This window comes from Balaenoptera borealis (assembly GCF_965194805.1).
Source record: "Balaenoptera borealis genome assembly, chromosome: 13".
Lineage (NCBI taxonomy): Eukaryota > Metazoa > Chordata > Mammalia > Artiodactyla > Balaenopteridae > Balaenoptera > Balaenoptera borealis.
The window spans coordinates 97,306,780-97,323,402 of NC_138870.1; the positions used below are offsets into that span (position 1 = coordinate 97,306,780).

Below are 16,623 nucleotides of genomic sequence, written 5' to 3' on the forward strand. Positions count from 1 at the left end.
ATTTTCTTGTGCAGTTAATTTCAGAGCTGAGACTGGAGCCCAGGACTCCCGGTCCCGTGCTCATTCTCTTGCAGCAGTGCCTGTAGGGCATATGGCAAGCACACAGTGCATCCTCAGAAAAGGTTTGTCGGTTGAGGACACAGCTCTGCCCTGGACTTGGGGAAGGCCTCTTTGTCCCTCTGCCTCCCAGAGCTATGGCGGGGGCAGATGCAGCCTGAACTGCCCGCGCCCATTGCCCCTGTACCCTTTCCTCCCGTGTTCCAGGCCCTGATGTCCCTCTTCGTGCTGGCCTCCAAGGACGGCTGGGTGAACATCATGTATAATGGACTGGACGCGGTCGCTGTGGACCAGCAGGTGGGCGTGGCTGGGCCAGGTCCGGCCGGGGCAGTGGGGGAGGGACACGGTGTCTCTGGGGCCCCGGGGTCTGAAGCTGGTGTTTCCCACTGTCAGCCACAGCCCGCCCCTCCTCGCCCTGGCCTGCACCCTGCCCCACAAGGGCCACTCCCCGGCTGGTGTAAGTCACGGCTCTGTTTGCCTCAACAAACCCGCTCTGTGCAGGGCGAGCGCTGCGAGCTGGCTCCGCCAGGAGGGCTGCAAAGCCCGTGTGTGGAGAACTGAGTGTGTGGGAGGAGGCCGGGGGCCAGCCAGCTCTGCGGACGGCAGGTGCAGGCCTGGGCCGGACAGTGGCGTGCTCAGGGAGTCCTGAGGCCAGGGCCAGGGCTAGAGGTGGAGGGAGAGTGGCAGGAGGCGGGTGGCGCGGGGAAGCAGGGTGGGAAGGTCAGGAAGACCTGCGTATGGCGCCGGGGGTGGAGCGTAGCTGAGGGCAGTGGGTGTCAGTGGATGGGTTATAGCGAGGTGAGCTTGCGGGAACTTCCCGAGGCTGCTGGGTGAGGATGGATTTGGGAGTGGGAGGGTGGAAGGGGTCAGGGAGGAGGCTGGGCCCGAGAGGAGGCCTGAACCCTCGCTCCCAAGATCCCCCTGAGAGTGCGGACCCCCTCTGGGGCTAGGCTGGGACTTTAGGCAAGACACGTGGCTGACCAGGGTTGGCAGTGTCATGGCTGTGGGGGTCATGGGAGAAGGAGCAGGGAGTTGCTCTTGGTCATGACAGGGCCCACTCAGTGCAGGAATCGGGGCTGCGGGTAGCGCCTAGGCCTGTAAGCAGTCTCGGGCTCTTGGCCTCTTGGGCCTCACCCCGTAGACTCTAGAGCTGGAGGTAGAGGTGGGACTTGGGGATGTGGGGGGAATAGAGCACGTGGAGACATCCTCCTCCACTTCTTAGTCTGTACCCTCCTGCCTGCCACCCCTGCCAACACACACACACACACACACACACACACACACACACACACACACACACGCACAGACTCCATCAGGGTTGCGCTCTCTCTGCTGGCTGCTTTGTTTCCTGCCTTGTTTCTAGATGGATGAATAAGTGGATGAATGGTTGGATAAGTGGACGGATGACGAGTGGACGGATGAATAAGTGGATGGGGGATGGATAGATGGTGGGTGAGAGGAAGAAGACAGATGGCGGGGAAGGGGACGGCTCTCTTTGCTGAGCACCATACTTGTGCCAAGCAGGGTGGGCACTTCCTACCTCTGCCTCCTTCAAATCTCCCAGTTGCCCAGGAGGCTGCTGCCGGTGCCCCCACTGCACGGAGGCTCGGTGAGGTGGGGCGTGCCCCGCACAGTGGGCCTCCCCGGTGCCCGACCAGCCTCCCTCAGCCCCATCTGGTCCCCGCAGCCCGTGCCCAACCACAACCCCTGGATGCTGCTCTACTTCATCTCCTTCCTGCTCATCGTCAGCTTCTTCGTGCTCAACATGTTCGTGGGCGTCGTGGTGGAGAACTTCCACAAGTGCCGGCAGCACCAGGAGGCTGAGGAGGCGCGGCGGCGCGAGGAGAAGCGGCTGCGGCGCCTGGAGAAGAAACGCCGGAGTGAGTGGGTGACGCGGGGGGTGGGGCGCAGGGGCTGAGGCCGGGGCGTGACCCCAGCCGCTGGGCCTTTGGAGCCAGAAGGGAACAGAGAACATGGCCCCCAGGCCCCTGGCCTTGCCCTTCCCCCAGCATCCACCTGTCCAGGTGACCTGACTCCTCTCGGTGTCCACCCGGAGTCTGATGGTGACCCCACTGCCCACCTGAATGAGGCCCTGGCAGCTCAGTCCAGGGTGAGGGCAAGGGCAGAGCCTTGATGCCCCGCCCTGAGCTGCGGGAGCCCTGTCCTGCCCCCAGCAGACCGGACCCCCCACATGGGCACCATGGGGAGAATCAGTGCCCCCTTTGCCACCTTCCCTCACACCCTACCCCTTTCCCTCAAGGCGCCCTGGCCTGGGGGAGGAGACCTAACAGAGATTCCCAGGGCCTGGTGTGGACTGGCGCCTCTCCCCCTTGCTTCCTCCCTCCCCTCCACCTCTCCCTCTGTGTGCTCTGCCCCCACCTCGGCCCCTACCCTCTGTGGTCTGTGCCGCTCTGCCCCCTGCCGCCCCACACCCCCTGCAGAGGCCCAGCGGCTGCCCTACTATGCCACCTACTGTCCCACGCGGCTGCTCATCCACTCCATGTGCACCAGCCACTACCTGGACATCTTCATCACCTTCATCATCTGCCTCAATGTGGTCACCATGTCCCTGGAGCACTACAATCAGCCCACGGTGAGCCTGGCCTGGCCCCTGGCCCGAGGTCACGTGGTGGGGTTGGGTCCTCAGCAAGACCCCACCCCAGGGATGGGGTCGGGCAGGGTCTGAACCGACCCCATGCTCAGGAGGTGCAGGGCCTGGTAGGACAGATGAGTGAGAGGGAAAGGTCACTCGGTCCTGGTGAGCGGGGTGGGGCGGGGGTGAGGGTAGGAGGGATGACATTTGGACCCAGCCTTGAACATGGGTGACAGTAGCTGTGGTATGTTCAGTGTGACTCTGCAGGGCACACTGCGGATATTAACTCTCTAATCCTCACAGCAATCCTAAGGTGTGTCTGGGGGAGGCTTTTGTAGATGAGGAAACCGAGGCTCAGAGAGGTAAAATATGTGCAAGTTACTCAGCCAGTGAGTGGTGGAGGCAGGACTGGAACTTTGATTTGCATTCAAGGCCTGCCAGCTGGCTCCACCACTACGGGGCATATGGAGCCTGGGGGAGGGGCAGGACCACTGGGGGCAAACACCGCGGTAGGAGAGGTGACCAGTTCCCAGCTAGTTGCAGGCAGTGTGCGTGAGGGACACATGAGGGGTACGTAGGGGCAAGTCTTCTTAAAGACTTACTGGAGTCGGGGAAGGAGGGGAGAGCAGAGGCTCCAGATGAGGAATTAGTATCTTATTTTAAATGGTAGGAGAGGAATATTATGAGTGCAGGGAAAAGGAAGGCAACCATTGGTGGAATGGAACAGTAATTGTAGAACTTCTAAATTAACATGAAGAAATGGAATAATAATAGTTCACATTTACCAAGTATTTATTCTGTCTGGTCTTGGGCTATTACCTCATTTAATTTTTATAGCAGCTTTCTGAGGTGGGTGCTATTATCATCCCCAATTCATAGATAAGAAAACTAAGTCCCAGAGAGGTCAAGTGACTTGCCAAGGTTACACAGTGAATAAGGAGTAAGTGCTGAGTCTGGATTCAAATCTAGGCAGTCTGGTTCTTAACCACAACCCTTAACCATTACCCCATACTGCCTCCATAGAGTGGCAATTGGACCAAGCCAGCAGAAATAAGGAAAAGAAAACAGCAATGTAAAGTAAATCGTACACATTAAGTAAGGTGGAAAGCATAAAAGTAGATATGTAAATCATTGCATTAAATGTGAATGGAGTAAATTTTCCCCTTAAAAGGCAGAGATTTTCTGGCTGGAGTAAGGTGGGGGACAGGTCATGGGGCCTGGATCATGCTTCTCTTTGCTGCCCCTGCAGTCTCTGGAGACAGCCCTCAAGTACTGCAACTACATGTTCACCACTGTCTTTGTGCTGGAGGCTGTGCTGAAGCTGGTGGCATTTGGTCTGAGGCGCTTCTTCAAGGACCGGTGAGCAGCTGGGCTGGGGCAGCAGAGAGTGGGCTACAGGATGGGGAAGCAGTCCTGACCTCTGGGGAAGCCTGGAGCAGCTGGAGGAGGGGAACCAATAAGTGTCTGGGCACTGATGGCCAGGGACCCCAGGTGTGAGCTGCCTACAGCCCTGATGGGTGCAGGGCATTCTGCCAAGCCCTCCTCAGCTCATCTCTTTTGCGTCCTCCATACCCCACAGGCAGAGCAGGGCATACCTCATGCTAGTCCTTCTTTTCAGAGGGAACACATTGGGCCCAGAGAGGTTGATGGACTAGCCCAAGGCCACACAGGGGGAGCATCTGGCTCAAGGTTCAGACCTAGGAGTCAGAGCCCATTCCTCTTTCCCTGCAGAGGCCAGAGATGTTCATTTAGCCTGGTCAGCCTCTTGCTTGAGGGATCAGAGGCTGTGGGGGGCAGAGAAGGAGCTGGAACCATTGGGGTCTGGAGGGGCTGTTAGGGATCCCCTTGGGCCATGGCAGGAGGGTGGAGAGCTGGGAAGTTCCTCACAGCGGGGGCGTATCTAACCTCGAGTGCCTCTCACCCTGCTTCTCACTCCTGCCCTCCTCTGCCCGGCCGCAAAGGTGGAACCAGCTGGACCTGGCCATCGTGCTGCTGTCTGTCATGGGCATCACGCTGGAGGAGATCGAGATCAACGCGGCGCTGCCCATCAACCCCACCATCATCCGCATCATGCGGGTCCTGCGCATTGCCCGGGGTTAGGGGCGGGCCGGGCACCGGGTGGGGACAGGTGGGGGAGGGCTGCGGGGCAGCATGGGCCTCCCGCTGAGCAGGGGAACAGGAGCCAGGAGGAGCCCATACCTGATACGCACTCAACCCACCATGCCGTGGGCACACACGCACCCTCGTCCTGACAGCTCTGTACTGCACCCTGCACACCCCCTCCATATAACACCCTGATCCTTGCGGTCCAGTCTCAGGTTGGGTTGAAAGGAACCCAGTGCAGCTGGGAAGACACTGGGTCCTCACCAGCATTTCTCCAACACTGCCTGGGACGCACTTTCCTTGAAATCCTCTTTCTTCTCCCGGAAGCCTCCCTTTCTCCCCACGGCTGTCCTCACACTTCTTTCAAAAAGCTCCTGCCTTAGTGCTCACCCTTCCACCTGCCCTGCCTGTTGCCCCCAGATTCTGAAGTGGTGCGGGGGCCAGTGGACAAACTCAGCAGTAACACTGGGGCCCTCTCCAGCCAGAGGGGAAGGGAGAGACCCCAGGGCCACTCACGCGTCGGTCATCGTGGCCTCATCACGGTGAATTACGCACTCACACACCTAATGTCCCTCCATTCCCACTGTGCCTGCCCCCCTTCTCTTGGACTTTTTTACACCGACACTCCGACCTTGGGCACACATGTTTTTGTGCACCCACCCCCCCGCCCCGCCCTGTTCAGCTGAACCCACGTGCTTGTAGTATGGCATCGCAGAGCTGTCATCCTTGATGTCACGCTCCTCCACTTTCTCACTCTCTTGCATTCACACACGAGCACATACGTGCACACGCCTGTCCCCACTGGCCCGGGCTGAGTGGGCCGGGCTGGGTGTCGCCCACAGTGCTGAAGCTGCTGAAGATGGCCACGGGGATGCGGGCCCTGCTGGACACCGTGGTGCAAGCTCTGCCCCAGGTAAGAGCTGCTCCTTTGGACCCTCTCTGGGGCCCTGGGGGGCATGGGCCCTGACTTCCCTTCTCTCCAGACCTTCCCGGACCCGGGGCAGAGTCCCACCTCCAGAGAAGCAAATGTGAGCCAGGGGCTGTGAGAGATGGGCGGGGTCCCCTCTGCTTCTTTCTCCCTGATTCGCCAAGCGCTTGCCCATGCCTGCTGTGTACCGGCCCCTGGGCTGGCCACTGAGCACCCATGTTCTGCCCTCAGGAGTCACCAGCCTGGTGGGGAAGACAGAGGCCTCCGGGAGGTGTGGGGAGAGGCCCTCACACTGGGGAATCAGGGAAGGCGTCAGGGCACTTTGAGCTTGACCTTGTAAGGTGGCTTGGTAGGAGAGGTGGTGATGTGGATGGAGAGGTGACAGATATGACATTCGAGGAGGGGACAGCATGAAACCCTGACCTGGGTGAGAACCCTGGGAAGTTAGGAAAGCCCCCCACATTGGTGAGTGGAAGGGAGATGGGTCAGGGCCACAGAGGGTGCATCTTTCATCCTCCTCGGAATTCTGCAGTCCCAGGCTCCCCCTCCCCGACTGTCCTGACTGCTGATGGCTCCCCTTCTCCCTCCCCTCAGTGTGGTCTCACCTCACTCTGAGGTGAGCCTCATATACATTCATTTATTCGTTATGACTCACCTAGTCTTAAGGAACTTTAAGTGTCTTAAAGTAAAAGGCACGGATACAGCATGCTAAAAATGAGGATAAAAGATTAGCAGCCCGGGGCAGGTGAAAGCAAAGCTAATTCTCTCAGGAACCTGGGCTAAGGATGTTAATGAGTTCTGTTTCTGAGGTTGGTGTGAGCTTCCCAGCAGCCTAGCTGCAAAGGGAAAGTGACACGGCTTACAGCAGGTCTGGGTGGAAAGCAAGGGCCTTCATTCAGAGAGCTGTGGTCTTTCCTAACGTGAAATCTCTTCAGAGGAATTTGTCACATGGGAGACGGAGGGTGAATGCTGGGCTGGGGGAGTGGGGTGTAGACAGGAAGTGGGTTGGAGCCCAGACTCAAGCCCTTTTGACCTGTGGTCAAAGCCTCATCCCCCGTGAGAGCCTGGGTGTGTGACTCAGTCTCTCGTGCCCTGATTTTCTTGCCTGTGAAATGGGGGATGATATCAGCGCTTACCTCAAAGGGGTGTTGTGAGGTTTAAAATAGTTAAAGCTTATAAAGCACTGAACGGTACCTGGATCATAGGAAGTGCCAGGTAAGAGTCTGCTAAGGATGGAAATGGGGGTGGCAAGTGTGTGCCCCCAGGCTGCCTGGCCTCCTTGCCCCTGCCCCTCCCCCTTTCCCCTTGTTCTGACCCCTGGGCATCCTAGGGTGGCTCCCAGGCCAGCCCTGAGTTGGCACAGGGCATGTGGAGATGCCTAGGAGGTCCCAGCCTCAAGTAGGAGACACGTGACAGTAATTATACTTTAAGAGATGCGTGTGCCAAGAACCATGTGGTATTGGGGTGAGGGGCTTACCCCTCACCATCTACTAGCTGACCCTGGACATTTCCTCGGTTCTATGTAAAGTGATATGAAAATGAAACTTCAGCCCCATCCTTCCAGGCTTTGCCTCAGGCACTCAGAGGGAGGAGGCATCAGGGAAGGCTTCTCAGAGGAGGTGACCCATGATCTGGGTATTGAGGGGTGGGGAGGAGGCATTTAACAGGCAAAGACAGAGAGAGGGTCTTCCCTGCAGAGGAAACAGAATATGCAAATGGAGTCTGTTTTCTGTGTGGTTGGAGTCGGGGTGGAAAATCAGGCTGGGAGGGGGTCCGCAGGGCTGGATCACACAGGCCTTAGATGCCAAGACAGCAAACCTGGGCTTTGTCCTGTGGGCAGTGAGAGCCACGGGAGGGTCTGGATAAGGGAGGCCTCAAGCAGAGCTGCCTTTAAGAAGGTTGCTCTGGTGACCATGAGGAGAATGGATTGAGGGAGAGGCTGGAGGGAGGGAGGCCGTTGAGGAGGCTGCTGTAGCCATGCAGACTCGGAGATGCTGAGGGCAGGGAAGAGGGGGAGCTGGTAGGAAAGGTGAGGTCGAAGAAACGCTGACCTGGGCCCGCAGAGGGTGGGAAGCTGCGCTGAGGCTCAGGCCCTGCCGATTCCTTTTGGCAGTCGGGGACTCACATCTGGCCTCAGAGGTACTCAATGAGTGCTTGTTTCATTAATGAACGAGCATCATTTAATTAGTCAGACACTGTTGGTGTGATTGTAGCACAGATCGGAAGGAAACCCTTGTCTGCAGCAAAGAAGCATTAGGAGTCTGTGATTAACGTGGTTTATTTTTCAGCAATTAATGCAAACATCCTCGGATTCTATTCATGCAGGTCTTCTGAGGGTTCTTGGAGATACTTCATTTCTAGGGCAGGAACATTTTTGAGCCTTATCTCATCCATAACACGAGTTAAAGGCCGTCTCTGGACTATGGATAGATTTGAAATAGGTTTGGAATCTGCGATGTTTTTCTCCCACAGGAGCTGTGGGATGGGGGTGGCTGCATTTGCAGGAGGCTTCTGGGGCCCCCAGTCTTGCATGATTCCTATGTTCACTCTGCTCTGTTGTCGGGGCCCGTGCTGGCCTGAGGAAGCAGATCTGAATTAATTCAGCCATGTCCCTGCTCTCAAGGACTTCCCAGACTGGCAGAGACAGTGACAGGGACACACCAGTTACTCTCATGCTGTCAGACTGCATCCTGGTCTGCCTGAAGGAATCCAGGCAGGCTTCGTGGAGGAGGTGGCATTATTGCTGCACCTTCCTTTCCTCTCTCTCTCCATTCATCTGTGGGATGGGACTAACCACACACAGGTGTAGCGACTGTGTGCACGGACCCTGGGGCCAGCCTGCTGGGCTTGATCCCAGTCCTACCACTTACTAGCGATGTGGCCCTTGGCAAGTACTTCACCTCTCAGTACATCTGTTTCTTCATCTGAAGAATGGGGATAAAAGAGAGTTCATAGATCCCTGTGTGCAGTAATGAACGTGGAGTGTTTGAAACTGGGCCTCTCACAGCAAAGGCTCCACATGTGTTTTATTATTGTCCTGTGCTCTGTGCCGGACCTGGCCTCCCCTCCAGGAGGTTGTGCGGGGGTGGCAGACACGGACACAGAGCCTGGTGAAATGTTACAGCTGCCCCGACCCTCAGGCTGGTCCTTTTCCTGGAGCCTGCCACCCGCCACCTCCCCAGGCCCTGCCCAGTCCCACCTGCTGTCCCCACAGGTGGGCAACCTGGGCCTCCTCTTCATGCTGCTCTTCTTCATCTACGCTGCCCTGGGAGTGGAGCTCTTCGGGAAGCTGGGTGAGTGACGCCTGAAGCAGGCCTGGGGTTGGGGGGTTCGTGGAACAGGTCTGGTGGAGGGCCTCGGCAGGGTGGAGAGGCCTGAGACTCACTCCCCCACCAGACTGTCCCGTCAAGGTCTTTGTACTGGGGTGATGCCCCCAGAGCAGGCCTGGGAGGGGATGGATGGGCGACCCTCAGCCATCCACATGCCCCTCCCAGTGTGAATAGGAGCTTTTGAGAGACGCTAGCCTGGGTCCGCAGGCACACCCAGGCCTGTGCAGTGGACCGCCGACTTGGGGCCCCCCAACTGTCCAGCGTCTCAGGGTTGCCCCTTCTGGCTCCACCTGCCGGTGCCCGTCCAGAGCCAGTGCCGCCCTAGCAGGCAGAGTGGCCGGGGCACAGACCAAGGGCAACACAGCCCACATCCAGCCCAGCCGACTCCAGAAAGTGGGGCTCCCTTGTGCATTGGCCCTCACCCACCCCATCTTCTCTCTCAGGAATTGATACCTGGGTGGAGGGAGGAGCCAGGCTTACCGGAATTTGAGTCCCAGCTTGTGTGCCACCTCCTCGAGCCTCAGTTTCTCCATCTGTGGGCTGGGCACAGTCCGCACGCACCTCTGAGGTTGCCGTGGGGATTCTGAGATGAGGCCGAGAGGCAGCAGTGCAGGGTGGCCCGGGCTGACCCCACTCTCCTTGCAGTGTGCAATGACGAGAACCCGTGTGAGGGCATGAGCCGGCACGCCACCTTCGAGAACTTCGGCATGGCCTTCCTCACGCTCTTCCAGGTCTCCACTGGCGACAACTGGAACGGGATCATGAAGGTACACGTGGGTGGGCTGGGGAGGGAGAGTTGGGCTGGGTTCCGGGTCCTGACAGCCAGGGCTCCCGGGCCCTCTGCCTGCCCAGCGCCCCATCGCACACGGGAGGAGGGTGCAGGGCACAGAGAAGCAGAGGGACCTGCCCGGGACCCTGAAGCACAGTGAGGTGGAGATGAGGCTAGGGTCTCTGTCCGCCCCTAAGTGCTGCTCTGGGGTCAGTGCTCAGATTCTAGGGGACAGGACTCCACCCAGGGCCAGAGGGGACTGGGGGCCCACGGCCAGGGCCAGGGGCTCCGGGCACCGCTCCTCCGGGTGCCAGGCCCTCGGCGTTGGCCTCACTGCCCATCACCCAGCGCAGGCTCCCCGGCTCTGGCCCGCGGTCTGGCCTGGACTGGGCGGGGAGGGGCTCGTTGGGACAGAGATGAGGCCTGTGCCTGGAGGCCCCCGGGCCTCACCACTGCCTCCCCGCCCCGCCGGGCGCAGGACACGCTGCGGGACTGCACGCATGACGAGCGCAGCTGCCTGAGCAGCCTGCAGTTCGTGTCGCCGCTGTACTTCGTCAGCTTCGTGCTCACGGCCCAGTTCGTGCTCATCAACGTGGTGGTGGCCGTGCTCATGAAGCACCTGGACGACAGCAACAAGGAGGCCCAGGAGGACGCCGAGATGGACGCCGAGCTCGAGCTGGAGATGGCCCACGGCCTGGGCCCCGGCCCGCGGCCACCCGCTGGCTCCCCGGGGGCGCACGTGCCTGGCCGCGGGCCAGGAGGGGCGGGTAGCGCGGGTGACGCCGAGGGCCGCCTGATCCGAAACTGCTACTCGCCAGCCCAGGTGGGCGGGGCCCGGAGAGGGCAGCGGGGTCGCCGAGGGCCGGGAGGGCAGCTGGGCCGGGGGCCTCGGGCAGAAAGCTCTGTCGTTTCGGGCCCCAATCGCTCAGCTCCACTGATGGGGCGACCCTGTGATGAGGGGTCGGGCCCAGGCCACGGGCAGAGAACCAGGAGGGCAGCTGTGCCCGCCCACCCCGCCGTCCCGACCCGGCCGATAATCCCGCCTGTCCCCACCCCGCCCCGTCCGCCTAGGAGAACCTGTGGCTGGACAGCGTCTCTTTAATCATCAAGGACTCCTTGGAGGGGGAGCTGACCATCATTGACAACCTGTCCGGCTCCATCTTCCACCACTACTCCTCGCCGGCCGGCTGCGAGAAGTGTCACCACGACAAGCAGGAGGTAGTGTCAGCCCCGGAGGGAGCTGGGGCCTCGGGGTGGGGGGCCAGCCGGAGGGGAGAGTGGCTCTGGGCGGAGGCCTGGCTGGCCCGACTTGGCCGACGCTGCCCCGGGGGGCTGTGGCAGACCTGCCTCCCCGAGCCCGGGCTGGCCTGTCCCTCCGCTCAGTGCAGGCCTGTGGCGTGGCCTCAGGAGCTGCGAGGCCCCTCTCTGTGTCTGTACACAGTGGGTGCTCAGACAGGGCCCACCTTGGTGGTGGGCTGCTGGGGCCAGCAGGAAGCCCATGTGTCACCTCTGGTGCAGTTTGCCTTTTCTGTGACAAACTCCAGGCGGAGTTTCCCGGATGGGCATCCCAGGGCGTCCAGTGGCCTTGGGCCTGTCTTGTGCGGGCTCAGGCGGGCCCGCTCCCCTCTCCCCAGTGGGGCCCTGAGCTCCTCCCCAGGGGTGTTCCAGCCCCTGGGAACCCCCCTAGCCTGAAGTGGCTTCAAATTCCCCAGGGTCCTCCGGGCTTGCAAACACCTCCGCACGTGCGGGTAGCCTGCACAGGGCCACGGGTGAGTCAGACCCAGCCAGCCTCGAGTGGCACTCGGCCTGGGGGCAAGCAGACCAGCTTTGGTTCACAGCTCATGGCAGCTCACCTGCCCTCCAGCCCAGCCCAGGCCTGGCACTCTGCTGGCTGTGACACCCTCGTGTCGTCTCCCACCCCCTGCCCAGGCTGGGTCCCTTCACAGGGTGGACATGTTGTCCATGCTCAGATCTCTGGTTCTCTCTGACCCCTGCCCTGCGTCCTTCTGGAGGACCAGACTGCCCCATCCCAGCCCCAGGGGTGACCCGACGCTGCCGCCTCTCCCTGCAGGTGCAGCTGGCCGAGACAGAGGCCTTCTCCCTGAACTCAGACAGGTCCTCGTCCATCCTGCTTGGCGATGACCTGAGTCTGGAGGATCCCGCAGCCTGCCCACCCGGCCCCAGAGACAGCAAGGTGAGCGCCCGGTGGGCTCCTGGGCAGGCGGATCTGTCCTTGAGCCTGGCCTCTGCCTGCTGTGCCGGAACACTGCTTCTTCCTGGCTCACGATTTAAGTGGCACCCACTGTGTGCTGGGCCCTCATCTCCTGTTGATCAGATGAGGGCTGGGAACAGAGAGGTGGAGTGATTTACCTGAAGTCACACAGCAACAAGGCCAGCCAGGGCTCCAATCACAGCATCCAAGTGGCCTTGGCCACTCACTGTAGCCTTGGATGTTTTTGATCCATTTAATGGGAGTTGTCCCTGGTGGGCCAAACTTACAAGGGGGCCGTAAGGCTGAAGAGCTGAAACAGGTGCAAGCACCTACTGTGTGCCAGACTTTACTTGCACTCAGTGTGTCCATTCCCCAGCTCTGTGCGGCAGGGATAATGTGGCTCCATTTCACATGTGAGGACATGAGAGCTCTGAGAAGTGAGCTAGCTTGTCCTGTCACACAGCCGGGCAAGGCAGAGCAGGGAAGCCAGCCCTGGGGCTGGTCCCCAACCTCTGCCCTTGAGGTGGTCAGTCTGAGGAAGCCAGGAGGGCTGGAAGGGCCACTGTGTTGATCCTGCAGACCCGGGCAGGGGAGGTCTGCCACCTGGCTTGTGACCTCAAGGCCAAGTCGTTCTTGCCCCAGCTCGGGGATGAGAGAGGGAGCCCCTGGCCTGAGGTTGGGGTGCAGTGGCCCTGCCCTCAGAGAGCCTCGGTCCCCCTGACCCCTGACTCCTGGGGCAGCCTGGGTTTGGCACCACTGCCCCCCAGGGCTGTCCTCCATCAGCTCCAGGAAGGCTGGGATGGGGGGAGTGGATCTTCCCAGCCCCTCCCTGCCCCCCTGTCCCCTCCCTGAGAGCTGAGAGCTCCTACAGCTCCTGCCACCCATCCCCAGCCCCTTCCTGTATCTCCTGCACCCCTGCACTGTTTTCCACACAGGATGTTGGGGTGCACAGTTTCTAGGGCCTCGTTGGGCTTAGATGGGTGCTGTTTTATTAGGACTCAAAGAACAGTTCGTAGGGGGCTCATCTGCCTTGGGAGGGACATTGAGGCAGCTTTTGAGGAGCTTACTGTGCAGAGGTCGCCTTGGGCTGCAGGGTTGAGAAGGGTTAGGGCCCAGGGAGTGCCAGGAAGGAAGGCTGGCAGCTTCTGGGTGCCAGGCCCCAGAAGGAGGGGTTACTCTCTCGTTTATGGCTGTGAGAACGGAGACTCAGCCACAGGAAGGGACCTGCCCAGGGTCATGCTCACAGGGAGGCCCTGCAGCCGCTTGGTCAATCTTCTGGTGCCTTTACCCGCCTAGACTTGGCTTTTTTACTGGCCAGGGTCTGAACTAGGCACTTGGCTACAGAGACAAGGAAGACCCTCAAGGATCTCAGAGTCATGAGGGGAGTGAGTGGGAAACTGCTACCTGCCTGGGACATCAGAGAGGGCTTCCTGGAGGCGGGGCCCTTTCACCCAGGATTTGGAAGATGATGATTGCTGGCCAGGTGGCGGAGGCGAGAAGGCCTTCCCAGGCAGTGAGAGCGACCAAGCAAAGGGCTGAAGAGCAGGGCCATGAAAGCAGCTGTGGCAGGCTGTCCCCCCTCCACCATCCTGCCCCTTTCACCTCCCTTTTCCCGTAGGGTGAGCCGGACCCGCCTGAGCCGATGCGGGTAGGGGACCTGGGTGAATGCTTCTTTCCCTTATCCAACACGGCCGTCTCGTCGGGCCCGGAGAACTTCCTGTGTGAGATGGAGTCGATCCCATTCAACCCCGTCCGGTCCTGGCTGAAACACGAGAGCAGCCAAGGTGAGGGGTGGGAGCCCCCGTCAGCTCCCCACAGCCCTGATCTCGGGTGTTGGCTTCAGAGGGGGCGGGCTGAGTTTTTTCCTTGGTATTTTTGCCTAGACTATTATATTGAGTCCAGAAAGAACCAGATGGATAACTGATAATAAAAGATAGGAATCTCAGGCCTGATAGAACAATGACAGAAGATCAGGAGCCAAACAATACAGAGAAATGAGATCATAATTATACCAGAAGTCTAGGCTAGTGGAAGATTCACGCTGAGTGTCCCAGGAGCTGTGGTGAAAGAGGAAACACGTTGGCACACAGCTCATCAAGCAGAACGAAAGCTGCCTAATTATTGAAGGGTTTTTCTAGAGCTGAATTCAAGAGGTGTTTATCCCACAGATCGTCACACAAGGTAATGCTGAACAACAGAAAGCCTGTTGTCCTCAACAGCCCTTTCATACAAAGCCCCGCCCTCAGCATCCTCTGTTAGCGCTTTGGGCTTGTGGCTGGGCTCTGGGCGGGAGGACTGAGGACTCAGTTGACTGGTCCATCACGGACTTACCTTCACCTCCAGTCCCCTTGGAGGGTGATGGGATCTGGCTTCACAGCACTGGCTGGGGAAGGGGGCAGAGGGGTGAGCTCAGCAGGAGAGGGGCCCCCAGACCCTGAGCTCACCCCAAGTACTATTCTGGGGGGCCTGGCCTTGAGCGCTTTCCAGGAGCTGGGGGTGGAGTGACTTTTCCGAGGACCTTCCCTAAAGCTGACGGCCTCTGGACTGGACATGATGGCTGAGGGGCCAAGACCCCAGACTTCCTGAACCAAAAGTTGGGGCACAGGACCCAAGAGCCGTTCTGATCCAACGAAATCCCATCTTCTTTACCTAACCATTCATTAGCATTTTTCTTAAATAATAAGACATACATTAGGAATCCCCCTACCTGGGGACATTCAAGCTTCCATCTTCATCCTGGAAGGCACTGAGGGGACCGTGGACAGAGGTTGCCCCCACAGACCGGCCCCAGCTCTCATTTCCCCCTCGCCCTCTCCTTGCCCCTCTCCATCCCCAGCACTCTGTCTGCTCTGCCATCCGGTGCGGTGCTCACCTGCCTGCGTCCTAGGGGGGCCCCCAGGCCTGGCCAGACTTCCTGGGTGTCAGGACCTGGGGGGGTGACTGTCATAGAGAGCACTGCTCTGCACGGGGCTGGGAGCTCCACAGCTGCCTCTTGCTCTTACAGCCTTCTCTCCACTCCTCGAGGTGGGCAGCTGGTCCGCATTTCACAGAGGAAGGAACCCAGGGGGCCTTGAGCCTGGGTCTGCTTGGCTCCAGAACCTGTGCCTTTGCCTAGTGCCCACCCTCCCAGGACTCACACGGGCAGGCTCGGGGTTCCTCTCTTGCTTTCACAAAGGGGACACCGAGGCTCAGAGAGGGAGCCCACGGCCTCACAGCCAGTTTGTTAGGTGGCCCCTTCCTGCCAGCCACCCTCAGGGGCCTGAGCCTGCTCCCCAGCCCCCTCTTCTCCCCCCCCAGCAGCGCCCCCGAGCCGCTTCTCCCCGGATGCCTCCAGCCCACTCCTGCCCATGCCGGCCGAGTTCTTCCACCCTGCTGTGGCCGCCAGCCAGAAAGGACAGGAGAAGGGCGCTGGTGCCGGGACACTCCCCAAGATTGCCCTGCAGGGCTCCTGGGCGTCCCTGCGGTTGCCGAGCGTCAACTGCACCCTCCTTCAGCAGGTATGGCACCTCCCAGCTCTGAGAGCTCCCCTGTCAGGGGACATCTGAGGGGGGCCCTTAAGTCCAAGGTGGAGGAGGAGGGGATGGGCCCAGCCAAAGGCACGGGGCACGGCAGTGCTGGGGGCACTTGGGAAAGTGAGGGGGTAGTGCTGAGACTTGAGGGAGGAGGTGGCCCTAGAGGCTGATAAAATGGGCAGGGCCGGGTCCTAGGGCATCTGGGGACAGAAGAGTGTGGGGCGGGCCCAGGCCGGGGGGGCCCTGAAGGAAGGTCATGGGCTCTAGCTTGAGGGGATGGGGAGGAGGGGGCGTTGGGAGGCTTTGCAGGGGGTGGGGTGGAGCTCTGAGGGGGTTGGGGTGTGATTAGGGTCAGCGGACATGAGGTCCCTCTTCTGTGGGCGGGTGCTGGGGGAAGGGACCAGGTCTCCGGGAGAGGCACCCTGCGGCGGAGGGAGGGCGGGGCCCAGGGCCCTGGCAGTTGTTTGCTTGCTTGGTGACTGCGGACCCCAGCTGCGCGCCTGGCTGTGTGCTAGGCTTGGAGGCTACAGCGGGCGGCACAATGACAGAATCCCTGCCTCCTGGGGTTTACAGTTTAGTGTTTAGTGCGTTGCAGGGATGTGGGAGGAGAGAAGATACACCAAAAGAAATGCATGGAAAGTACAGTCTCTTTGATAGTGATACGGGCCAGGAGGAACGCTGTGCAGGGAGCGGGGGCGCGGAGGGGCTGGGAAGGCTGTGAGGGGTGAAGCGGCTGGGTATCAGCCAGGAAGAACTTTCCAGGCGGCAGCCAGAGCAGAGGTGCGGGTGGGGGTAGGGGAGTGTGGTTGGGCTGGGAGGACCCCGGTGAGCAAGGGGGAGGGTGGTGGGAAGTGAGGTCCCAGAGGGGTGGGGTGGGGCCCAAGGGCTTTTACCCCCAGTGAGCCCGGAGCCTACGCCGCCGCCGCCGGGGGCCAGGGTCTGATGGGGTCCGAGAAGGATGATGCCGACTGTCCCCGAGGGTCAGGGAGTGGGGTGGGGCAGGGGGCCGGGTCGGAGGGCCACCCAGGAGCTCAGACAGGTGGTGGTAGGGCGAAGGGGAAGCCTGGGATGGCGCGTGTGACCCGAGGGAGTTCCTGAGGGCTTGGAAGGAGGGCTGGGC

The 16,623-nt window shown here is 60.3% G+C and overlaps 1 protein-coding gene across 3 annotated transcripts in view; it reads left to right on the plus strand.

Moving 5' to 3' along the window:
• The window catches only part of CACNA1I (calcium voltage-gated channel subunit alpha1 I), a 118,718-nt gene that overhangs the window by 97,721 nt on the left and 4,374 nt on the right, over positions 1 to 16,623 (plus strand). For 2 of the 3 annotated variants that reach the window (XM_082352714.1, XM_082352713.1), the window contains 13 exons: positions 265 to 354; positions 1,745 to 1,937; positions 2,499 to 2,650; positions 3,900 to 4,009; positions 4,612 to 4,745; positions 5,596 to 5,666; positions 8,896 to 8,974; positions 9,656 to 9,777; positions 10,258 to 10,602; positions 10,851 to 10,997; positions 11,851 to 11,973; positions 13,610 to 13,775; positions 15,292 to 15,488. In XM_082352714.1, the coding sequence (XP_082208840.1) occupies positions 265 to 354; positions 1,745 to 1,937; positions 2,499 to 2,650; positions 3,900 to 4,009; positions 4,612 to 4,745; positions 5,596 to 5,666; positions 8,896 to 8,974; positions 9,656 to 9,777; positions 10,258 to 10,602; positions 10,851 to 10,997; positions 11,851 to 11,973; positions 13,610 to 13,775; positions 15,292 to 15,488 (1,929 nt within the window). Of the gene's footprint in view, positions 1 to 264; positions 355 to 1,744; positions 1,938 to 2,498; positions 2,651 to 3,899; positions 4,010 to 4,611; positions 4,746 to 5,595; positions 5,667 to 8,895; positions 8,975 to 9,655; positions 9,778 to 10,257; positions 10,603 to 10,850; positions 10,998 to 11,850; positions 11,974 to 13,609; positions 13,776 to 15,288; positions 15,489 to 16,623 lie in introns of all 3 variants that reach the window. The other variant, XM_082352712.1, reaches the window with a different exon arrangement.